This window comes from Odontesthes bonariensis, chromosome 2, assembly GCF_027942865.1.
Source record: "Odontesthes bonariensis isolate fOdoBon6 chromosome 2, fOdoBon6.hap1, whole genome shotgun sequence".
NCBI lineage: Eukaryota > Metazoa > Chordata > Actinopteri > Atheriniformes > Atherinopsidae > Odontesthes > Odontesthes bonariensis.
The window spans coordinates 15527710-15553950 of NC_134507.1; the positions used below are offsets into that span (position 1 = coordinate 15527710).

The following is a 26241-nucleotide window of genomic DNA, read 5'->3' on the forward strand; positions in this document are numbered from 1 at the left end:
ATGTCTGCGCTGAAAAAATATCCGTTTGCAAGGGACACCTCATACCTTGTTAAGTGTGAACCAGCAACATTACCCCCTTTCATTTTGAATGCTTTTGTATGATTATGGGGTATGACTGACTGTATTGTTGAAGCTTCATTTTAAAGAAAAATTTCCAACATTTAAAGCTTTTAAATGACGAATGAAAATGAAATCTATTCTTTTCATACCCCGAGAACTTCACATGCTAGTGTGTCTTTCAGCTGTGTCTCATTAACAGCAGGCTTCCCCTCAACTTGCACACATCCAATTTAAGAGAGGAGGGGCTAATTTAGGCCCTAATGCTGCAGTGAATGTGTATCAAAATGAAAGCTTCCAGATTTTTATGCTTATTTATTTGTTTCAGATAAGTAGCACCATTGGCTTTTAAAATAATTGTCCAGATTTTTTTTATTTTTTTTGTAACTATCAGGGTTTCACCAAGCATTTTTCTATTTTTCCTCCATCAGTCAGTGTCTCTTGTTTGACATGCAAAAACTGCACCTGCTCACTGGAACTCAATATGGATAATAACTTCACCTGAATTCCAAAAATGTAAATGTGAATCTGTGCTTGCGGTTTTAGTTTTGAATCTGTCCCCCACGAATAGCCTCCAGCTACATACACATAGTTTATCACTTTCCTTGTGCCTTGTGACAGCAGCTTGAGAGGTTCTCAAAAAAAAAGTAGAGAATTTATCTCCCATGCTGCTGGTTAAGGTGTTATCACCATGTTCCTGTCTACAGTCAAGAACATGTAGTTTGAATTCTATATTTGTCTGTAATGGTAAAATATAGGGTTCCTTCATATAATATTCCCTTCAAATTCATTAGAATGAGTCAAAACTCAAATGTCCTTTTACTTGGATGACAGCTGTAAACAACACTGCAGTTTCTGAGCATTAGCCTAATGATTAGAGTAATACACAATGATTCAATTTCAATTTGGCCTTCAGGCAAGGTTCTTCCTGGCAAAGTTGATATAATCTGCTCCCGGCAACATTTGTTTCAGCTGGTGAAATGGTCAATGCCTCATAAAAATCTGAGGCCTGCCTCCTCAATGTACAATAGATTCTCTGGGTAATTCTGCTTTTCTTTTCTTTTTTTTGTTATATGATCTGTCTGTAAATAGTTCTCAAACTTTGTAAAATACCAATGCTCAGTTACAGCGGTAGTTTTATTTTTTTTTTTAGAGTGGGTTCTTTTTAGTTTCATGACACGGTGTACTTTTTGGGATGTGTATAGACTTTGTCTGAGTATTTGATTTGGTTCCTTTCAGTTGTTCCAGCGTTTGTGTATCCCACAAGCACTCCAGACAAGTCTTTGTTTTCAGCTCTCTGTTTCGGGATTGCTCAGCCTGCCTTTTGCAACTCTGCCAAGTGCTGCGAGTCTGTGAAAATATAATGGTAGAAAAATATCAAATTTTTAAGGGCACACAAACTTTCAAGCACCACTGTAAGTCATAGTACATTTTCTTTTTCTTCTTTGTGAAGTTCCAAATAGACTTTTTGCTGCAGAATGATATTTTTTCCCAGAATATATAATTGACTATTTTTAACCTTTTGAAAAAATCTGACGTCATTGTGGTTTGGATGCTTCAGTATAAAACATGTTTGCCTTCGTATTTAGAATTGAGGTTGGAAACCTTGTGGCTGATTGGCAAAGCTATTAGTGATGAATCTCTGAAGCTTATCAACTACTTCATTACAGTGGCCTTTATCTGTACAAAACGTAAAAGCAATAAGATGTGTAAATCTTTCATGAGACGTCAGAAGATTGCCAGTAAGTTGTATTGCGTCAGCACAGCTCCTGGGAATTGCTGCAAACTATTTCTCTAAAAAAGTGGTGGGACTATCCTAAAGTCCTCAGATTGCTACACATATTAATCATCATCACACATCATGAAGTGTAAATTCTCTGAAACCAGTTCTAGCTACCAAAACACTAGATATCAACACTCACCTCAGCATCACCTGAATATGGGGCTCCAGTTAAAAACTTTGTCAGTTGAGATTATTTACCACAGTGAAAGCACCGATGCCATTATAAATTGGGTGTTTATGCCCCACGTCTGAATATACATAAATATATGTAAAGCAGAGTTGGTGTTTCTTTTTGTGCTGGCTTTACTGGAAGTAAGATGTAAATAAACGCTTCTCTCGTGCTTTGTTTAATCCACTGATATTTACAGAAGCGGAAGTTTTACAGGGTGTCCTTATGTGTGTTTTTATCCTATTCGTTTCCCTCTTTCTGCATTGGCGTAAGCTCCACACCTTCCTTGTTGCTAAAAAGAATGGTTTAAAAAAAAAAAAAAAGACGCAATTCAAGTAAATGTAGGTAAGATTTTCAAGAATTTAGTTGTTTTGTGTCAGAGGCATCAGCCTCCTTGTTTTTTTTTTTTTTAGTCAACCAATCTGTATCCCAGATGTCTACGCACAGCCCATATCTCCAACCCCGCAATTAATCACAGCAAAACTAGGACTCATTAGCATATAATCAACTGAGGCAGCTAAAAGGCATTCTGAATGCAGTGAACCTAAATATTATAGCTGCTTTTGATTAGTTTGGAATATGGGATAAATAGTCAGGGAGACATTTAGGAGGCGAGAGGAAGCCACAGCTATATTCAGGCCACACCAGTGTCGATAAATGATGCAGCCATGTTTGAAATGACAATGAGCTAGAGATTATGATAATTTATTCCCAGTGCATCATGAAAAATCGTTAAAGTAGTGACGCTCAATGCCCTGCAGCTCTGTGGATTTGTGTGTGCATGCCTATGAGATTTTTTTTTAAAAAGTCAGTGATGGTTAAATTATCCAACAGTTTAAATTTGACAGTTTAATTTCTTTAACAATTTTCCCAAACTTATGAAAGTGTCAGCTCCGATGTGTTCTTATTCCTGCCTATTGATTTGGTTTGCTCTGTTAATATGTAAACCAGATAGTGTCTGTTTCCCGGCAGGGCATTGAGCCCAGTCAGCGCTGCCAGGACTGTTACAGCATCTGCACTGTGATGAAATTCACATTTTACCTGCCAAATGAACACTGAATGCATCTCTGTGGCACTGAAATGTATGATAATTATCCTCATGAGGAGCACACAAAATCTCAATTCAGATCAGTCCTTCAGCTTTCTCACTTTGTGAGGTATCCTCACCAGAGCTTTAAATATAAGGTTGATGATTTTCAGATCTCTTAAATCACAACACTTTTAATGCCCTAATATTGTCCGATTTGTTCATCACCCACCATTCCTTTTAAGAAAAGACTTTAAATGTTCTGTACTGCTGCAGAACAGTAATGTAAGGATTGATTGATACACAGCTAAGTTTTTCTGCCTGGTTGCACATCCGAACAGGTTCTCATCCATATCTGAGGTCAGATCTGACAGTGCTGACACAGAGGGGCCTCTTAGCAAACTGACTAACGGCAGAGTTCAGCTGAGCAGAACGCAGAGGCGACAGGACTGTGATTTACCTGCTGCAGGAGCAGAGTGGGGAAGAGCTGGAGAGGACTGCTGAATTGTCTTTTATAATAATCTTCTGTAGGATAATTGGAGCTAATGTTATGATGGTCTTGCCTCTGTGGATCATATATTTCTCCTCTGTCCTGTGCAGTGAAGCAATTTAATAACTTATGCCTACATTTACAAAAAATGAAGATCTAAATAATTTTGTCAGATCGGATCACCAAGAATCCCTCGAATCTGATTAGTCAGCTCTGACTGACTGATAAGATTTTTCTATTTCCAGTGGCAGCGAGACATGTCAAGGTGCATCATGACTCAACAGTAAACTGCTTCCTTACTTTTTAATCTTCAGTCTCCGTCACTATTCCCCCCTAATCGGAATGGCTTCTTAGTGTGATGTGCTGGAGAAAATGAATCTGGAAGAAATTCAGCCCGGTTGTCAAGGAATTTGATGAACAGCATCTATACGCAGTACCTTTGCTCATCCTTTCCTGTTATGAACTGCTTTTTTCCTGGTTAACAAGTTCTTTAGTTTTAAAAGTGGTAATGGCTTCATAAACAGCTGGTGGTCAATTCGAAACCACCCTAACAGTTCCATGTAACCACATCAGAGGTGCATGCATTCATTCAAAGCTATCATCTCTAAAACTCGCATGGCAACGGGTCAATATCTGTTGCCACAGCAACAGATATTGACCACCACAGGAGGTGGTTCCAATATCAAATTGGAACCACAGGAGTTCTTAGATTGGAGGAAGTGTCGCTGTATTCGTTGAATTTCCGACAGTTGCAGTGAACTCTTTAACTGGCAGACAGCCCGGAAGGCTCGCACAGACTCATGGATAACTGCAAATGGCTTGATCTCGCATCCAAGGGAACTTCTGACAGCTTGATTGACAGAATGAGTGTATCTTTATTAATCCTTAAAATATTCAAGCTACAGCACTAAACTGGGTGAATATATGTGGCAGAAGTCTAATTCTGTCAATCAAACACATCTCTCTCCTGATTAGTGCAACCTCGCAGTCAACAAAGGCCTTCAGCTTGAAACGCAATGCCAATTAAGAGTGGAGCAGGGGGGATGAGGGGTTTCTTGCACTTGTTACTCTATTGGATATATGGTAATGAGCTCGTTGATGCAGCAGCAGTCTGTGTTGTGGTCAAGCAGTGGATGTTAGTTCATCGTGTAAACGAACCGTAGCTCGGACACGACTTGACTCGAACCCATCGTGATTGGTTTTGCTCGTGTCTTTTGTTAATCTCATGTCATAGCTCAAGGAATGACACCAACCCCATGTGATGATTCTCTGAGGCTGTCATTTTGTCCCAGACCTCCACTCCCTCACTGTAACTCATTAGCCTTCCACATACAAGTGCACAGCATGACCCCAAGTGCTATCTGACCATCACATTGACTTGATTAACTCCTAGCATGGGCACACAGTGGCTTTTGATGGCAATAAAATTGCTTTTCTTGCATTGAAGATACTTTTACCTTAATCAAGGCTGATGCCTTTGGAGTGAACAGAAGGTTAATAGACTACTGCCGACTGAATGACAAACATGCTTTAGTTCTAGTAACAGATTCTGCTTCATAAATCAGTTGTACATCAACATAGAGTGCAAAGATATTTAAAAAGTACTAACATCTGAAGAACCCCACCATTCTTAAAACGTCTTACTGCCTCATGCAGTAGCTTAGTAAAGAGTGAACTGAATGGTCAGATATATATTTTTTTTCAGTGCTAGACTCTGTTGTGCAACTCCCTTTGTGTCCCAAAAAGCATATTCTCTTTTTTCAGCTCTGTGAATCTGCAGTTCAATGTCAATCTTCTTTGCGTTTCTTTTCTGAGCACAGTATTCTCACAATGTGGTATTGAGTTGACCTTGCTGTATAAATACAATTCACTGAGCTATCTCCTCAGGCTTGAGTAGAGATTACTCATGAAAGCAGAACCTAAAGAAGCCCTTTACTCTCGTTAACAAGTTCTTTAGCTTTAAAAGTGGTGGTAAATTAGATTTATTTGGCATTGGTGACAACCATAGAAACATTTAGAAATGGTTTATTAGATTTTTGTATGCAACTGTAAAGTTGTTGTTTGTGTACAATGTTGTTTGATAACGTTTTTAGGTAAATTTGTCACTTAAATCTTTTTCTTTCTTCAGTGGTTATTATGACCCACTGACATGCTCCAGCAAAGGTCAAATCTCTGCATTATTTGCCATAGATTTTGTATGTGCCATTAAGCAATGAGAAATCTGACTTTGAACTTTGAAACAACTTTGAAAATCATTGATTGCAAGGTTAGCTCAATCCATACTATGAACCTCTCCCAGAAAGATCTGCTTATTTTATGTGAGGTGTAGCATAAATTTTGGCCTTTCATCCTCTCCATTGAATCTGACATCCTTGTCCTCTATCAAGTGTTAGTCCAAGGAGCATGTGTGACTACTGTGTGCAAACCTCGATTATCTGAAATGAGATTTTAAGGCATTGAGGTTCATCATACTTTTTCACCCTCGACTGCCTCCTTGAGTGCCCCACTGTGTCCATTACTGAGCTACAGTTTGTTAGTTTGTCAAAGAAATGTGTCGATGAGCATGGAGGTGCTCTGAGTGTTATTAATTAATGCGTGATAAGACTCTGATCATCAGTTAAAAAGCCAATAAGACTGCTGTTTGCAAGTTCATATGAGCATAATTAACTCTTCATCTCAATGAACACTTATCAGAGACGGAGCAGCGATTAACTGAAGTGCCGGTCTGATTCCTGACTGATTCACAGTCCAAAGCCTACGCCAACACTCTCCACCCCCAGCCACCCTGCTGCTGCCGTCAACGCTGGTTTCTGAATGCTGCCATCTTACTGACCTCCCATCTGTCTGCTTGCTTTTTGGTTTCTTAATCCTGTCATGTCGTATCTTATCGTGGAGGGTTTGCTTGGCAGACGGGCCCGCGTACAAAAGCATGCTAGGAGTGCGAAGGAGCTAAAGCTTAATTGCTGTCAGTGGCAGTACAGATGGCTGCATTAACTGAAGTAAAAACGACCCATTTGTAAAACCTCTTGTGTAACTTACAAGAACAGCTCCATGCTGCTGCTCCTGCTTTCATAACTCTGAAAACAGCCAAGAATGAATCCCACTCACCGCTGCTCTCTGAAAAATCATAGCTCTGATCCAAAGTCTTTGGGGGAAAAATGAATTCCTGCACACCTCTGTAGTGATATCACTCTTCAGGGATCACCTCTTTGATGATTTATAACACTCTGTAGTAAGAATTACATTCTGTTACAAACTTCTGCTCTTCTTTGGAAAATCCCAGGAGAGGAGCCCAGATCAAAGTTTAATTTCATTGACCTCCTTTTGTCATGATTTGACAGGGTTTTCAAATAAAGTAGTGTAAAGAAAATAATAGAATTAATAATAACTTTGGAATATCTGTCATAATAATCAGTACTTTGCAATAAAAAGAAAATGTTTTCCACATGAATGCAGTATAACATTCTAAGAAATTAAACCAAAAGTCTGGTATCTCGGTGGATGTAAATAACTGAAGATATTGAATAATAGTTGTAAACATGATTTTGCATGGTCAAAACATACAAACCTGGATAATTGTTTTCAGGGCATTTTTTAACATATTCTAATAACATGATAAGCACTCAGAGGTTGACATGGAGTTTGGTTGTAAACTGGAATAATATGACAAGTCCTGGCATGCAAAGCATAGTGAAAACACTTCAAAATGTAGCTACATGACTGCTATGTGTGGTTTCCTGTGATGATTGCGGACGTTTTTATAGCCATTCTTGATGCAATATGTGTTTGTTGCAGGGTGGTGCAGGCGAGGTGTCGCAGTTCGGACCATCATGCCCTTTGCTCTGGAAGCGGTAGAGGAAGTGTGTATGTGAGTGACCCTGGTTGGCCCCGCTGGGATGAACATGCCACTGCACCAAATCTCTGTCATCCCCCGGGATGTCACGTCATCGCGGGTGTCAGGCAGTGGGAAAGCAAAGGACAAGGACAAGCAGGTATGCAAGGTGTTAAAGGGATAAACCGGGTCACTGTCTCAAAGCGTGAAACGCAGCTTGGAGCTGTTTGTATTTGTGGCTTTCGTCCTCTGAGTCATTCCACGATAATGATTCTGATCTAAGAAACGGTCAATAATGAGCAAGCAGCACAGGTGGTGGACAATAAAAACGCGGAACATACCTAAATTGATTTGCATAACGTGCGTTGCCCTGATTGTCCTCTACCAGGAGAAAAAGTCACTAGTTGCCTTTCATTTTCATACCGATTGGGGAAAAATAACTTTGAAATGTTTTGACGTTTTTCTGTTCAGCCCACATTAAGTTGTACTGATTATACTGTTACTGCTAGATTAACAGATTATTGTAACTTGGTGGGTCATTGTTCAAATTAAGTTTGAATTTGAGGAGTTCGTATTTTGTTAACATAGAAAAAATACTAAATACCATCCAAAAAGATTGGCAGAACCATCAGGAAGATCTGGACAAAAGCGCATCTAGTTCTATGTGACCAGTGTGCGTGCATCAAGGAATGGTGAGTGGTGAAAGTTCAGAAAGTAGATTTTTTTTTCAGTGCCTCATGGTGGTAATTCCTGCACACAGTACAACGTTTCCTCATACAAATGCATTATTTCTGTCCTGCCTGTGGGTTTAGTGGAGAATTTTCATTTAATGAGCCTGGTTAAAGTCTGGACTGCTTTTCCATTTGTGCCTAAAACCATCTGTAGGCCATCTGGTTTTGCATTTTAATAGTGGCACCACATTCTTGGATTTGAATTGTTAGCTGCTTGATGGTTACAAAATGAATTGGTGAAATTACACATTCAGATCATCTTTATCCTTTTACCTCTGCACCTTTACATTTTATTTCTAGCCTTAAAGATCATTTAAGACCCGACAGAAAGTCCTCAATCTGAGAACTCATCAAGACTCGTCAAAAGGAATGCCTTAAAACTAATCAGCTTATATAGAGCAGGGAATAAAGGTGTTATTATGAATCATCAAGAATTTTTATTTTTTTTTCCCATGTAAGGGCTATTATGTTTGGTTTGTCAGAAAAGATCATGAATGTCAGTTGCATAGTCATAGCTTATCAATTTTTCTTTTTGCATCTGTTCTTTTGTACTCCAGCAAGCATCAAACACCACAGTGAAGTACTTTCAGAGGGCAGTTGCTCTTTTTTTCAGCACGGGAACAAAGAGATGTGCTGAGATGATGGTTGCATGGCCTGCTTCTCTTTTCCTCAGCCTCGTCAGGTCACCATAGAGTTCACAAGCTACAGCAGAACAGGTGTTCTTGAGAGGCTTCTTCGTGCTCAATACGGTGACATGTTTCATCCCTCTGTGCTGTAAAAGTGACCTAACACAGTCTCAAGAAAAAGTCTGTTAACCCTTTGAAGTTATAATTCCTCAAACATTTGGCTTGATTTTCACACAAATCACACTTGCTTACAGTTCTAAACCCAATCTGACTAAACTAGTCATGGCTTACTCATTACAGTCGAGCTTTTCTTGTCCTTGTTAGACACAGAGTCGTCAAAAAAGTAAGGCCTGTGCTGTAGGCTTCACCAAAAGCCTACAGACATTTTTTTTGGTTGGCAGAAAAAGAAAATCAATCTTCCTTCATTGTTTTGTAACTCTTATAAGAAGCTTCAGGAAAAATCTATAAGAGTTTTGTTGTTGGTTAAGGAAGTTACTCCAACAACTAAATTCAAGAGTTAATTTATCTGATGACCAGATAGCTTTTTATGCAGAAATCCTTCAAATTCAAAAAAGTGTACAAACTTTTTATCTAAGTGTATGTATACCTCATTGAATATCTGTGTTATTATGAAAACTGTGCTCCCAATGATGAACACAGAGACCTTCTCGTCTTTGTAGGAGTAAAAACCTCCCTGGGATTTCATCCCAACTGATTTTAAATCATGCTATTAGTTGAATGAAGGAGTGAGTATATGGAGCTTGGATACATTTTGGTAACAGTAGCTGGTTAACAGGATTATAGTGGTTAAATTCCCAGAGCAGTCAGAGGAAGGTTACCCCAATCTTTTGGGGAATAGAAGTGAAACTGTAAGCTTTGCAGTGTCTGGAGGAGGCTTGGTCTCCCAGCAGCCATATTTGTCAGCAGTGTAGAGGTCCAACCCTGCATCTCTGCTCGGTATCACTCTCTCCCTCTGTCTGAGCCTCCTTTTTTTTTTTTTTTTTTTCTATTCACCCAGAGGAATAACTGGATAAATGGCAGTGATTCTTGTCCTCCCTGTGGAACCATCAGCAGAGTGGAGAAAGGAGTAAGCGAGTGATGGAGAAAACGGCAAGCATAATCTTTGAATGCTGATCAGTTTGAGGGTGCCGAAGGTGTGTGTGAGCCAAGAGTTTAGTCACAGACTGCAGGCCCATCTGGCCCTCTTAGACAACATAACTGGTCCTTTAACGCCTCAAGGGGGATGGGGGGGGGGAGCAGAACTTTCTTCTAGTTATTATTCAGAGTTAGTTAGCTGCTCTTTTAGAGGGCAACACATCTTTAAATGTTGCTGTCCCCTCCTTGGCCTTTCTTCCCTCGCTCTACTCAAGTTCATTTGTCTTTTTGAAATCTTCTATGGATGTTTGCCTGGGGGTACTTTGTCTTCGCACAGTGTTCGAAGCTCATGACTTGGAGAGAAGTTTTATTTCTCAGAAAAAAAAAAAAAAAGAAAAGTTCCTTGACAGTTCTCAGCATTGGATATAATAGACCTAGATTTATTTGAGTCTGGGGTTTTCGATAAGGTGTGCAGCGAATGGATTATGCACGAGTTGACAATGAAGTAAGCTCTGGCGCAGGTTTGCAGTTAGGGAGAAGGGGAAAAAACACTCCAGACCAGTGGGAATTGCATATTGAGCTGTCAGTAGTTGCTGATTATTTCATCTTTTTATCTCCATCTGCAATGTGACGTGTTGGAGTGTTTACTGAAAGAGTTGTAATTTACATGAGCAGCATGTGATTATGTCCAGTGAACCGAAAAACAAGCTGGAGAGGATGCAGCTGTAGCTCTTACTTTCACACACGCATATTAACACAAAAACACAAGACCTGACTTCCACTTGTTGTAGATTTTACAGTACATCTCTATGACTGTGAGCTCACTCAGCAAATGAAACATGATACCTGCTTTTTTGTTGCCGCATGTATATTTAATGAAGGCAGAGAGAGCGCTGGAGGGTTTGTCCCCTGATAAGTGTGTGTGTCAGAGTCAAGGACAGAGATGACTGCCTGTTTCTCTTCTGATGTTCTGAGGTCTGATAACAGCCGACGCTGGGTAGCTGCTGGCCGCTGATGGAGCATTGCTCGGCTTTGTAGAGACCGAGATCAAACACTGACTGCCAAGGCAAAATTTTCAAAACAGGCTAGACAGGGTCTGTTTAATGTGTCTCTCTTTGCTGAATTAAAGAAGAAGCTTCTTTAAAAGCCCTCCTGTTACGGTGGCATAACTTGTTTTTGCTCCTTAAATTTTGTACCGTTTGTCTACCACTTGAAACGGGTGGAGGAGTTTTAGTTGTCTGCTACTGCTGAACATTGTCCAGCAAAAATTGTTCAGTCAAATAATGCCTATTTGTTTGACAATTATTTAAAAAGCTTTCTCAGCCCTGAGGAAAGACACATTTTCTGAACATTTCCTGGATCAAAACTGTACACATAAGTCCCCTCCACATCGTCGTGCTTACAAATGGAAATACCATGGTAATTACCCAGAAGGTCTTGAGGCCTGGAAAAACTAGTATGGAATGCTGAATTGTCAGGAAAAGGAGTGTTGACATGTTTGATCTAAGTTTTTGTCGGAGTAAACTTGGTGTGGTCACACACATTTGAATGCAGCTTCGAGTAAAACCAGGCTGTGTTTGATTAAATGTGCTTTTTAGAGGCAAAGTACAACAATTGTTGATGTATGCCGGTGCTGGAATTATCTCTGTGACACGCACAGCATGTATGCTTGTGCTGCACATATGTGTTAATCCAGCAGATATTCTATTTTCCTCCTCGTCTCTCTCACACACATATAAACACACACCATATCACACAAATGTTTGTTTTGATGTAGATTTTCTGAGGCCAAACAGGTGCCGCAGCCTGTGAATAAACGAAAATCTGGAGAGAGAAGATAACGCTTTTGCAGACTGGGGTTCTCTCTGTTCTGGCAGCAATATTCACAAGAGTATGAATGTTGAGTGTCAGCAAACTAACCTGCTTTACACTTGGGGAGTTCGGAAAAAAAAAAATTCAAATTCTGCGTACATCTCCTCCTAACCCTTCCAAATCCTGTTTTAGGTTTTTCTGTGCTGATTAAGCCTGCAGAGCCACAGCTTACCTTGTTTTGACATTAAACTTCCAGTTTAGAAGTAACTATTTGCGGAAATACTCATTCTTTTGTTTGTGTAAAATTGTGTACTGTTAAAAATTTAGTCGAGTAAGATAAATCAATTAAGGAATTAAGCTGTGCTTTTAAGTCTTTCTTGGTGGTAGTTTAGAGTTCGTAATGACTTGAAAATTTTTATTTTATTTTGATAAATCCCCTTTTTTATCTCCACAAAAAGCGCAGTGCAGCAACTTTTCTGACAGTCATCTTCCAGTTACAGCAATCTTACGGTCTTCTTCTCAATGTGGGGGTGAAGCAGCTCACTAAAAGACAATAGAGAAAATCATTCTGCCGCAACAACTGCTTTACTTTCAAGGTTGTCTTCCAAACAGAGGCCAGGTTGGATGTCTTCCAAAACAGGCGGCGTTGGCGGCTGGTTCTGTGTTGGATAATGTAACTGTGAACTCCATTCTGATGCCTTTTGTTCCTCAAAATAGCTTCCAAAGTCTTACTGGTTTCTCCCATTGCCATGTGAACTGAGGAGAGATTATCTGTTTTCTCCATTTCAAAATCAAAAGGCTAGTAATGCACAATCTGATGTGACAAACCAAAAATTGCTCCTACCCCATCCACTTGATAACATTGTAACTGGAGGTTTTTTTTTTTACATTTCTTCAAGAATGTTTGTTTTCAGGGGGAAAAACTGCGTTTGCTTGAGGACGATAGGCGGAAAACGCAAAGCAGATCAATGTTTAAACTACCCGTCTTTGTCTCTGCAGTGCCTGAGCTTTTTTGAAGGGGGCATCATCTATTTCGCAGGAAACGCGTGAATATAAAAAAAAAACAAAGAGTACTCTGTGAGCCATTTTACGGAGATATAAAAACCAAACCACTTTACTTTTTTGAGGTGGGGTATTACCTCGGCTTCATTTAAATGGCTGCAAATATTAGCTGTCCATTATAGCGTGCAAAACCAAATACTTCATAGAATCATCAAACAAAGAAAAAAAAAAACGGAGAAAAACTGCCAATTCTCACATTTCAGGAGCTAAAAGCACTCAATTTTGTCTTGTTTGCTTCTGACTGTTTGATAATTGTCTCACCATCCGCATCTCCGCCTCCGATATCCCACTCATTCTGTATTCACTGCAGTCCCAAAAGCTATTATTCTTCTGCCTCTTGTCCATCCATTTGAGCCTTTCTTCCTGAAGACCCACATTCTCCGGAGTGCAGGCAGCATGCAGGTACATGTAATGCACATGCCAGCAGCGGGCGTGGTCAGTCTGCCTCTCTGTGAGGGATTTGCACGAGTCTCTCGGGGACCCGGGCTGCACTGAGCCAGTTGATGGTGAAGTACTGAAAATCAAATTAAAGGTGGAAGAGATGACAAGTCAGTCTTTGAGGGCCTTGACTGCAGTGAATAAGGACTTTGCTTTACCTTGATGAAGATGTCATTTTTGAGTTCTCAGGTTGTTTAATTAGCTCTAACACTCTGTGCTATATTAAGTTTTACATGGGGAATTACAGTTGACCCAGAGAGGCAGAAAGCAGACTTTGAGAGTAATGTCAGGAAATGGTTACAGTCTCCTAACTGCTATGGTGTATATGTTTGTGGATCTGGCGTAATGGTGCTTGGTATAAAGAGAGATCACTTTGTCTCCAGTTTGTGTTCTTTTGCCGTGTGTATCAAAGCTATGAGGTTACAGGAGAAACGTACAATCGGAGGAAATATTATGTTTTAATTATCTTCTTTCCCATTAACTTCCACCACCTGCGCACGCACATATAATCAATTTAGATGCTGTTTCACAGTTCAGAGGTACCACTTTACTGTAAAATAATGTAAAACATATTACTTGCATATTATATGAGCTGTTGTATAACCGACACACGTACGTATTGACCAACTATAGCCCCCAGATATTGGCTCAGCCTGCTACACTCTGCACTAAATGAGTGTGTCCAAAACTCAAGAAGGCAGAAAGTTTAATTTTCACAGAATGTTATTTCTTAGATTTTGAATATCATCCTAATAGGAGCGACTCTGGTTGTGCACCAAAGCCAGAGAGAGGTGGATTCAAAACACACAGGAGGAAGACATGAAGTCGCCACATGAAAGGCTAACGCATCAGTCCTCTTCCTTTTGACTCTTCTGCCTCAGCCGCTGCTCTCTTTCACACCCTGTTTTTACTGTCGCCCTTCCGTTTACTCGAAAGCGTCTCTGTGGTTATGTGAGCATGCCATCTAATTGATTGTGGCGTGCTAACTTGACTCTTGTGACTCCAAACACTCTAAGCTTTCCCATGGTGCATACATTTGTTTCCCTGCGGAAACACTGCAAATTCCTCCCTCATTGCAGTGTTTTTGTCTAGTTTGATTCACGTGCAGTGACTGCCTGATGGATCCTGCTCAGATCTGTCACTCTGCATTGGGATGGCTCGTGTGTCTTGATCGTACAGGCGTAAAACAAGTCACTTAATCTAAGTGTGCTTTTAATTTTTCCCCAATTTAGTGCCTCCCTTGCATCTCCATCTTTCTCCTCCTGCCCCTTGATCCTCCTCCTCTCCTCTATCATCCTCTGACAGAGTTATCCAGTGAGAGATTATTTGAGCGTGCTTAATCTCTGCCCATATACTAACTTCTGCGACCACACTGTGAACACTTTCCTTCCCACTGTCTGTGTATCTGGAGATGGCATGCTCACCCGGTGCAGATGAGCATGCCAATACATGGACCCTGGGACTGAGAAATCACTCAGCCAGTTGAGTCTTCTGTTGTGATGACACAGTGCATTTTAGAGTAAGCCCCTCTTCCCCTGTGTTGGGGAGAATGAATTTGAATTATTTTCTAAAATGGCCATTTTGTGTTTCTGTGTGAAACGCATTCTCAGAATTAACTTAGAATATACTTAGAATAAACTTCAGAATCAACTCCTAATTGCATTTTCGTCCTGCAGCATTGTCTGGATCCAAAGTATGTATTATAATCCAAAACTGTACAGGCGATCTTTCCTGAAGGATTTACTTTTCCTGCATGTCAACAGTCATGGTGATGATAGAATGATCTGTAAAACTATTGATATAAGAACTAAGTTCGAATAAATAAACTACAATTAACTATTATCATATATAGTGAAATGAAACTGCAGTTTTCTCCAGGGTGAAGGTGACCGACTGTGGAGGTGGTCTGAGTCTTTCTTTTTTTTTTTTTTTTTTTTTTTTTTTTTGCATACATTTTAATTTAAGGATAAGAGTTATATACAGCCCATAATAAGTCCAATCCTGGGCTCAGTTGCTTTAATGATGCATACACACAAAAAAACATATGTAAGCTTATTATTTCCACAGTTTCAGTGAAATTGCTGAGTGAGATGGTGTTCTATATCATTTCATTCATTTCACATTGTCAGTTTCACAAAATACTCTCATTTACAGTTATTTCTGGCATCATAAATAACCTGCTTATCTTCCCCCGTAGCCCTGATGGGATGTGCGAGCTGATGTGCGTCTTGGCTGCTGGTTTATAATCCGACCACTTCTTTTGTTCCACTGCAGGGTCCTTTGCTTTGAGCTTAAAGAGCTAATAACTTGTTAGTTTTTTAATTCAGCAGTTTTTGTTCTGTTTGTTATTACGGAACGGAGATCACCAAATAAAACTGATTTTCCTTTTTCTGTTTTATATTTTGTAACACAAGGTTTTTCTTTCCTGTTTTGCTTACCTCTGTGCTTTTGGTCTGTGTTTTTCATATTGATGATATTTGCTGTTTCGGGAAATGTAAACACTTCGGCCCTAACAGCTGCATAGCTTTTTTGAAGCAGCTCTTCAGTATGGTTGAATGCTTTCACTCCTCAAGTGTGCAAAAGTGCGATGAGCAAATTGTAGACGATAAACAAAAAACTTGGTATTGGCAGGTAATGAAGGCTCGGGCACAAAATTTCCTGCATGTTCTGTATATGTAAATGACACATTTATGATTGGGATGTCTGAACCAAAAGACGTTAGAAATGCTCCTCTGAAGCAAAAGATTGACACGTCAGTAGAAATCAGTCCTCTTTGTTTCTGCTGTGCACTGAGTGCATTAAACTACTGGTCTGACTTTCAACTTTCTCCTGCTTTACTGAAATCCGAAATGTGTTCTTGTAATATTAAAAAGGAAAGACGGCTTTCACAAACGGTTCCTACAGGCAGAGTGAAATCTCTCATGATTGCTACGTGGACAAGCTTGAGGTCCTGAGCATATTTCAAAGTCTTGCAGTCCATCTTCAGCAGCAATGCAGCAGAAAAAATATCAACCGATTTGTTTTACCCAATCACATGTCCGACTTTTGAAAAGAGAGGTTTTTATCCATCCGTCCATTCATTTTCCAAACCCACGTAATCCAATTCAGGATCATGTGGGGGTTTGGAGTCTGTCCCAGATGCCATCGGGCGAGAGGCAGGGTACACCCAGGGCAGGTCACCAGTCCGCCATCTGTTTGAGATGATGTTGAACATTTTTATATATGGGTAAACTATATATATATATATATATATATATATATCACAGAGACATGATGAAATGGTCATAAGCTGCTCAGCGCCAGTCTTTTCCCTCCTCAACTTTTGGATTGCGCAGCTGCGTGAATGCACTGGTAGCCATGGTCTCTTAATGGTCTTAATTCACTGAGCACTGCAGAGAGCGCAGCCCTGCATTGACATTCACCTCCATCAACCTACAGCAGAGAGTCAGTACCGGTAGAGTGCCCTGAACAAGCACTGAGGGAGAGCCAGGTGAGGGACTGAAAAGATAAGGTGAAAGAGAGCGCAATTACAATCTGTTGTAAACAACATGAAGGAAACCAAACAGGAGCCTGTTGTTGCCGTAGAAACAGACTATTGGCAGGGCTGAAGCAGCAGAGGCAGAATGAGGAGAGTGAGTTTCTTTTCAACACAGAGGTGTCATGGCTTCGCTTCTGCCAGAGCTGTCAAAAGCCACAGGGGCACTTTGGTTTCCCACTTTGCCTCTTCGGGGAGATTTCAGGTAGGAGACCCTCTGAGGGCCAATACCGTGCGCCCTCTGTACAGGTGTCCAACGTTACAGAGCTCAAACTGTTTGGAAAAGCACCTCAAATTGGATAAAAAAAGGCTCCCAGATGAAATGGAGGTGAATCCTATTTGTAAGAGCAGATACTTCCCTTCAGTCTTCTGTCGTTTTGATTGATGTGTCTGTTTGAGCTCGCAACACCCTCCATTGAGACCAGGAGGACGCTGGTGACGGTTCTATTATCATTCGCCTCTGGTCCCGCTGCCAGGTGTGACAGCAGCCAGGTTATGTCTTTCGAACACTTTCAGGGCCGTGGCCTCTCTCTAATGGATTTCACTGGTGCTATATGCAACATGAAAAATCTCAGGCACCGAGACAAGGCAAACATTCGTTGCAAGCAGGCAGAGAGACTATATTATCTCCATGGAAACCACCTCCCAAGGACTTCACTGAGCGGCTACCGAAACTTATGTCAGTTTTATGGTATTACTTTGCATGACTAATACTACTTTTTTGAGTTTTCAATACTACTTTTGGATAACTGTTATCCATTTTGAGGGTTGATGCACACAAATGATAATGATGCATTGACATGCATGCAGAAGCACACATTGCTTGAATTAACACGTGTGTTTGGGAATGCTCTGACGCTCTTGAGCAATGGGTGCACTTGTTGCTTTCTTTGTTCACTACCTAACAAGTTCAGACCTTGCTTGCAGTTGTGTAGCTTCTCGGAAAGGCAGCCAGGGCTTGTTTGTATGCGAGAACATATCCACCCTGAGGTGGCGATCACCTCATGAATCTATAACTGCAGTTTATAAGCGAGAACTGTCTTTTCGAGGCACATTTAAACCCAATTGTTGATGAGTAATAAGTTGCTTGTCAAGTGCGCAATTAAAATTGTCCGCATTTCTTGTGTTTGTTTACTTTCTAAAATTAATTTGAAGTGATTTTTAAAGTGTTTTCTTGTGCTTTGACAAAAATGGGAGTCTTTCAATGACACACACAGAGCAGTGTCTGCTGTGTGGTTGGCAGGTTGGTCACAATAGCTGCAGGAAGTGTGCAGATCTGGATAAAGAGAGGATTTCTCACTTGGATTGGCAGCAAACCTATTGAGCATGTGTCCAGCATGTAATGTGTGTTTGTGTCTGTGCTATGCTACTTGCACACACACAGAGAGAAACGAAGCTGATGATTGCAAGCTGACACTACTATGCTATGATGAACAAAGGCATATCACGGTAAGGTCCTTGCTGAGGACTTCTGTGCTCCTGTTGGCCACAAAAATAGTTCTCACTAAATGCAAAACCTCAGTCTTGCTACTGATCTCTCGGGAAGCTGGATTACGATGCTGTGCAAACGGTTCACGTGGAGGAGGAGACTGGTTATGGATGTTGCTAAATAAAACGTTGTTGCTGCTCTTTTCTTGGGGACATGTGATATCCCTCTTATTAGCTGATCAAAGCATTTTCTCCTGGAGTCTACAATGGATCTTAAATGGGTTCTTCTGAACAACAAATGTTCAAAACAAGCATGATTGTTAGTGGAATGAATGGGTTGTCAATGCTCAACGATTGACTGTAAAATTGCAACAATACTGTTTTTGTTCTTGAAGTTGGAACGGAGCCGTCCCTGCTCAGTCCTCTAGCGCCTTCACTGTATTACACCATTGACTCAAGGCTAATGGGAAAAAAAGTGAATGGCTCACAAGCTTTTAAATTATGAGGGATATTTTTTTTTAACTTGTTGTAATACCGCATGTGTGATGAAAGAGGGAGGGATAGAACAAGCGGTAGAGAACTGCTTTAAAAGCCAAAAGATGTCATCAGGAAAGTATCACCATCTGCTCCCGCTTAGAAACCTGATTTCGGTCCCATTTCGTGTGGAAATGCTTCTCTTCCCCAAAAATGTTTGCCTGAAGCAGACGGAGAGCTGACCAGACAAATATTGACAGGGTGGTGTGAGACTGGAACAGTGATTGGACGGAGGTTTGAGTACATGGAAAGGTAGTGGAAATGTAGCGGAAATATGGAGGAGGGTGGGGAATAGCAAAATATGTTTCATATGGCAGCAGTGGGAGGTGGAAATGTAGAAAAAGTGAAGGTTGGCGTGTAGGCCAGCTGGGATCAATGGGATTTTGACTTCACGCTTATCACTTCAAAAGGCCAACTGCAAAATGCAGTCTGCTCTTCTGCACACCTCGCTCCATCTTTTTATTTATTTATTTTTTTTTAATCGGTCTTTCCTCTCCTAACCTGAGGTGAAGTGGATCATTTCGGCCTAATAGTCACGCTTTGATTTGCTGTGCAGTTTTCTTTCAAAGCGACAACTTCTGTCCCGAGGAGTTTGCTTATTCAGTGCCACACATTAGCCTCTCTCCTCCTCTTAATGTGAGCTGCAGCGGTCATGGAGTTTAGCATTTTTACAGTGTGACAGTGTTGCTGTAACAGTTAAAACAACCCTCCAGGGGGAGAGGGGGAATTTAAGTTAATCAAATGTGTGCCATGCAAACACAGCATTGTGGTTTTCAATTGAGGCTCTGTTTTGTTTCTTGGCACGGCACGCTCATCCATTTTTATTTTTTTTTTAAAAAAGAAAAAAAAGTTTTTATCATTTCAATGTGCTGTCTTTTGGTCGCATAAAAATGATCTGAAGCAAGTCACAGCAGCTCGATGCAGCCTCTCACAGCTGCGTAATCTGATGGCGGCCCCGCAGTCACGGTCGGTCATCACGCTCCCTCGTCATCCTAAAAGTTACTTCTTACTGACCCTTCAATGGCACCTTTTCGGTATTTATACCACTGAAATCGCTATACATTACACACTGACGGTGGGACCTTGATGATGTGTTTTATTATGGTTAATTTACATTACATTATTTTATTATGTCTGAATATATCTTCGTACGATGTAAAAATGTTTAAAATAAAAGAAATGTATATCTATCTATATTTTGTATGTGTTTGAGACGACTGGAGTAAAGCAATACCTTGTGGGAATTTCATTTACCCGGCTCCCGCCAAAACAAAATAGAACGTAGAAGATTTAAGATGACATCACAATGGAATAGCAACTACACAAATATGGATATTAACAAGATGTGTTGCACAGACGCTACGAACAAGACAAGGTAGGGGCCAAAGGATTTCCACTAATCATTGTGTCCGCCGTGGCACTTTTTTTTTTTTTTTTTTAATATTTCATCTCATCTCCTTCACGTAGGGTCTGTCTGTATTGTCACTCACTTTTCTAAATCAGTGTGTAGCCTACTGTCATAAGCTAGTCTGTGGCTAGTCTGGCTAACCTAAAGAGTAATACTTAAGGCACACTTTTCACGATGTGTAAACCTGTTTAGCTTGTGGTAACTGCCTGGTAATCTATGGCAGGGCTGTTGTAGTTGTTCTTATTCCTATTGCTAACTTCGTGACTTGGTAATGGGTTCTCGATTTGACGGGGGCTGTCACTGTCTACATGAGACACTTTAAGCCTCAGCTGAAACATCACAGAGAGATTTCAGCAGGAGAAATGATGGGTTCGGAGAGAAGGGGAGGTCACAACTCAGAGTTGTTAACATGAGTCACCAGAATCCACCAGTGTTGATATTATGGTGAAATGAGTCATGGCGTTGCACTACACTGCTTTGAACTGCAGAGTCCGCTTGTATTTTTCATAAGTTAGTAACAGTTAAAAAATTTTGGTAGGTTTTATGGAACAAACTACTGTACTGCTTTTATTAGTAATTCTATAGCTGCGCACATAAATTTCACATCATTGTAAACTAGAACACCTTAAAAGTTAAATGTTCTGAATAAAATTCATATTTGTATGAAGACAAAGAAAAGAAGAATGGGGATGCGGGGGGGACGACAACTAAATACCTCTATAAAAAATTTTTTTTTTTTAAAAATGCTGCCTTTCATTATAACTCAGCAATATATACATATTACTGAACTTTCACATTTCCAGTAACGGCACTAAAAAAACAAACACTACCGTTCATAAAGCGAGATTATACCACAGGGCTCTTGTACTGGGTTTTTGCATGAGGTTGCAATGATGTACCATGTGTAGTTTTTCATTATGAGACACTTTCATTTGTTTGAGTTTAAACTGAGCTCATTGAAATGGCATTTTTGTTGCATATTTTTGTTGTTTTGGATTAAGAGCTGTGAGGAACTGTCAGCAGGGGGCAGTAGAGAAAACGGTGTATCTGAGTGGAGAGCTGCTCTTTGTTCTTCTGCCTCTACAAGACCAGCCAACTTGAACCTGGAAGTGTGTTTTGCTTTTTATGATGAAGTACCTCTCTTGTTGTTTTTGGTATGATGAGTTCCAAATAAACATAGATGTACTGTTCTCTATCTTAGTTTCAATTCAATTAGTCTTTCTTCTTCTTTTTTTTTTTTTTTTTTTTTTTTTTTAAACAATTTTGAGCACCTTCCTGTGAACTGCAGACATGAAGCATGTAAGATAAGAGGCCTTTAAATGAAACTGCTGATTGGAGCATGTTGGTGGAGGACGGATTCATTGCTCGAGCCTTCATCCATCATCACAGAGACAGGAGCGTCTGTATAAATCCAAGGTTACTTGCCTCAGGTAGCTGTACTGTAGAGAAATGGATTGAGTTGTATCCCACTGGCGTGCAGACCTTTGAGCATCTTAATGCGACAAACAAGCTTAGTGGCAAAGAAATTAAATTTTCTGAGGTGTTGTTTACTTGTCTGCTCCTCTGATAACACACCTCTGAAGATGCTGTCCTCTGCTGGCAGGACTTAGAGGAATTATTTAAAGTTGCGCTTTGTCTTGTTCGCTTTTGTCTGAGGAGATGTGTAAGTTTCTGTTCAGCAAGTGAAGCATTTCACATTTGGGCCATTTTAACACGACATTTTAACACAACTTAAAGCCTAAAAGGCTCCCGGAGTTTATTTTTAACTCCTTGGCCGCAGATGAAGGCAGAAATTCAAGGTTTAGATGCAGGGGAAGTTGCTTTGTAACCACAGGCACATTTGTATGCCAAGAGCCTCCAGCAGAGGGTTCATATGCTGCAGGGAAGCTGTTTGCATACCCCAAATCCTGATCTCTAAAGGTAGAAAAAGTGACAGTGCTGCTGTGGTGGAAAAGGATGTTATTGTGTTCCGAGTGTGCATGGATGTAAAATATGCTTATTAGTTTATTTACAGTGAAGTCTTCTGAACCGGCCTGGGGTCACTAATGAGTCGCCATCTGTGTAACAGCAGGTGAAGACTGATGATGTCATAGCTAGTGGACCAAGCCCCAGAAGGGAGCAAAGATACTGATACCGAGGAAGGAGATGCAGTAGTGTTTTCTTTCTATATCGAGGTCACCGCTGCAGAGTTCAGCGTAGATGATGGATTTAGTGGAGTTGGATGCAGATCATCTCCTTTCCTTCAAGGCTTGAAAGGGAAAATGAAAAGCAGAGCTGGCTTAACACTCTTTAAGCTAATTTATTATTTGAGAAATATGTGTCGGAATAACTCACCCCCCCCCCCCCCCCCCCTTCAGAGTGCCACATGTGTCAGAGAGCAAAGGTGGGACTCTGATTTGACTTCAGAGAATGCATTAGCTCCCCTCTCAGTGAGAAGAATCACTAAAAGAATGTGCATTTTCCAATCTCTGCCGGGGTGTACAGACACTTCTGTTCTTTTGACCCTCTTATTAGATTAATTGTTCGATGCTGGAGACTTTGGGTCAGTCAGGTCAAGAGTGTGAAGAACCCTGCCAGCGAAGCTCTGTGCTGCTGTCTCCATTCCAATAGCTTTTATGACTCGTCTCACCGAGCTCGCACACTAGCCCACAGTGAGGAGGGTTAATGATGTAAGATTTTCATCATACTTTTTAGCACTCTGCTGCAACTTGACAAGCGTTTCAGATTCCCTGAGCCACCCTGCTAACAGTGCACCAACAGTCTAAATCTCTCGCCAACTCGTGCTGTTGTCATACAGTCCTTATCGACGCTCTTGTACTGACGAAATATTGATCTCATATGGGAAGTTATGGCTGCCCCCAGGTGCTGATAGCGGATACTGATGGAGCTGATGCACATGTCGAAGCAGTAAATAGTGCAGGTGCTTTTCATTTTCGTCCTTTTTCCAAGCGCTGATAAAACACAGATGGTGGCAAACAATAGAAGTCTGTGTGCTAGCTGGCAAAAAAAATATTTGTAGTTCAGAGTCGGTTTACTCAAAACTATGACCAGATATTCATTCGGATTGCAATAATGAACAACTACACAAAATCAAACCCAGTAGGCCTATGTGTTAGAGCTGCTTTGACTATTTTCAGATTACTCGCAGCAAGAATTTCCAAATGCACAAACGATAAGCAATGTCTCACAGAAAAAGGGATCAGGAGACTTATATGAAAAAAATGTTAGAGTAAAACTGGAATTGATTGCAAAGCAATTTTCAAATAATTGGAGATGAATCGGTTCACAGACTGACAAAAGGATTTACTGTGGCTGCTCTTCCTAAAAGTGCCTGTGCACAGTGATCATTCTGTTTCATGAAGTAAAACCAACAGCAGATTATGAGCTAAAGGCTTAAATGTATAATTCTATCTTTTAGATCTCTGTTTGTGAGTAGCATACAGAAAATCATAGTGCAGGGGCTCCGTGGAGCGACATCACTGTATGCCTGAAGGTTCCCAAAGAGCAACTTGACGCAGTGCCCCCCTTGGAAAATCTTCCTGATGGAACAAATGTTGAATTGTTTAAGAAGCACATGCCGTAGGTTCATATGCGGCTCCGATATTTATGCGGTGCATTGGAGGTAACGCCATGATTTGCAGCTGCATCTGGGCCTGGACTGCTTGTTATCGCTGAGGTGGAAAAGTGCTTGTTGAGTTTGTGGGGGCATCTTACAGGATAGTGTCAAGTAGGACAATGTCACAAAACATCAGTGTCTCAAGTGTTTTCAAACTTTTTTTATTTATATATTAAGAATGAGGACAGAATGTTTCCTTTTTTTTTTTTTTTTTTTTTTTCTCAAAAAGCTATGAACTGTCCCACCTCTGAATTTAAGTCCTGATGCAACATGTGCTCATGTGTTTAGAGCATCCTTAGTCTTTATGGTAAAGAGCTCTTCAGGGCTGCTTCTCTTAGATTTGTAAACTTGAGCACAACCATGTAGAGCTGTCGTTATACGAGCTGCCCAGGACCCAGTGAGCCTTGTAGAATACATCTTATTATTCACAATCGGCTCTTGATTGTGTGAAATCTTTGAGGTTCCTTCATGCTTTGCTCAATCGTGGTTGTCCCTTTTTGTGGTGGCAGAACGGGGCCTGGACTCTAGCTTAAGCTTTAAAAACTGTACACTTGGCCTCTGTTGCGGCTATTGTCATCAGTTCAATATGTGTGAGTATGAACTTTTACTTCTGAATGTTGTTGCATAATATTAAATGATAACTATGAATAGTTGGTGAATGATTTATTCCTAGATAAGTGAATTGTGTATCAGTGTTGACTTTAAGTGTTTTAACAGCTCAAGTGAACTTGAGTCACATGTTGTCTCTACTCCAGCTTCTGCTTTGATAAGGCACTGATGTGTGCATGATCGTGTTTCTTCCAAGTACAAAGTGTTTCTTTCTGTACCACAACAGTAGGTCACTGAATGGTGATAAAGAGCTTCTTTTTTTTTTTCTGGCAGGAAGCTACTGGGAGACATCTAAAGACATGACGATTGTCGTTTTCAGTCCAATAAGTAAAACTGCATGTTTGCTGTGAAAGTGGTACCTCCCGACATATTTGATAATGAAGCGGGGGAGAATCCAGGTTGAAATTTCAGAAAGTGTTCAAACATGTGTCTTTTACTACTTCATACACCTGTGCCCTGCTTAAATGTAAGGGTGAAGTTAAATTTCAGAATTAGGTCAATTAATTGAACATAAAGGGACCCTCTAAATGATCGCAAAGCCGACAAAAAATGCAGACACGAGGTTCAGGATTCAATTTTTGTTTATTTTTTTGAGCAAGTTCCCCTTTTGATTTAACAAAAAATGAAAAGTGACAGAACGTTTTGCACTAGATGTCACACATCTGTACATTCAGAATGTATATTCAAACCAGTAATTATCCATCTCATAACAAACCATCTGTTGATTATATAACTTTTTTTTTTTTTCCCTTTGAATATCCCTCATATATCCTTAGTTTCCGCTTGCATGTGCATCACTTTGCCACCAGTTGGAATATCACAATCTGGGGTCTGTATGATTTGCGAATTATCTGGGTGGATACCAACACCCTCCACATGCTTGATGCTTGACCTGCCGGAAATAGCCTTTGAAAGTGCGGCTCCCAGAAAGAGGGTCCGCCCTCCTCTGTCTGACCACCCTGCTGACGGTCACATGTGCTCACATCAGGAGCTCCTTTCAGCAATTCTCCATTGGCTTTCCAAAGGTCCAGATAGATGTGCACCATTGAGTTCAAAAATGGAAAAGATGGCAAGATAGGGGGCAGCAGAATAGTGGGTTGTGATAGGAGCTGCAAATCTATGAAGCGGCTATACAGTCAGCCACTTGTTATTTCGGGATGATGAATTGATGGCTTTGTGCTGTGGCCATGCCGCCGCGGCAACGGCCCACTTAACGTTTGTGCTTCTTCATTTTAGTCTGACAATTAAGTCCTGAGAATACTCGAGCCTTGGAAGCAGCTCTCTTCTACTAGATCTGGGAATGTGAAGCAAAGCTCCAAATCAAAGCACTGCACATGCTTTCAGAAGATATGGAGCAAAGGATCTCGGCGCAGTTTTTCCAACATTTTACAGAATATTAACCGAGCATAAAATGCTGATTTTTCTTACATTTCATCTCTCCCTTGCACGTTTCTTTTTCTTTTCCCTTGTCTCTTTCTCTTAATGGGAGGTAGATGAGACTGACGCAGTAGCCATACAAGCTGTGGACTTGTATTTATTGGTATGGATGATTGTATATGAATATGTACTGAAAAGGCTATTACAGTTCAATTTCACGCCCAGCGGGATATCTGACATGTTTCCCCTTTTTATAGACATCCAACTGTCAAGAGTTCGTGCTCTGCTTTCTGTCTCTTTCAATCTCTTCACATTTCACCATAAATTTCAGCCCTTAACCCTCCATCCAGGTCTCCAGGGGGGCCATCTCCTCAATTTGTCAGGTCTCTGATTTTGTACAACCCTGCTCTCTTGCCCTAAACTTGATTAGCTCTGATTAGTGTAGTTTCTTTGTCCTTTTCTAGCTGTAGAGTCACAACAGCCACTTATAGTAACAAACTAATTTTGATTTAATGCTACATATACAAACTAATCGTCAGTAAAGCTTCACTAATGTGATAATGTGATGCTAGCAATTTAAGAATCAAGGTTACTGTAGCATATTTGCGTAGA

General features: G+C 40.5%; 1 protein-coding gene across 3 annotated transcripts in view; it reads left to right on the forward strand.

The window, feature by feature from the left end:
- marchf8 (membrane-associated ring finger (C3HC4) 8) overlaps positions 1-26241 on the forward strand; it is a 74969-nt gene that overhangs the window by 13015 nt on the left and 35713 nt on the right. For all 3 annotated transcript variants that reach the window (XM_075478285.1, XM_075478286.1, XM_075478284.1), the window contains exon 2: positions 7322-7518. In XM_075478285.1, coding sequence (XP_075334400.1) covers positions 7423-7518 — 96 coding nt within the window. In that variant the 5' untranslated portion in view covers positions 7322-7422. The remainder of the gene's footprint in view (positions 1-7321; positions 7519-26241) is intronic.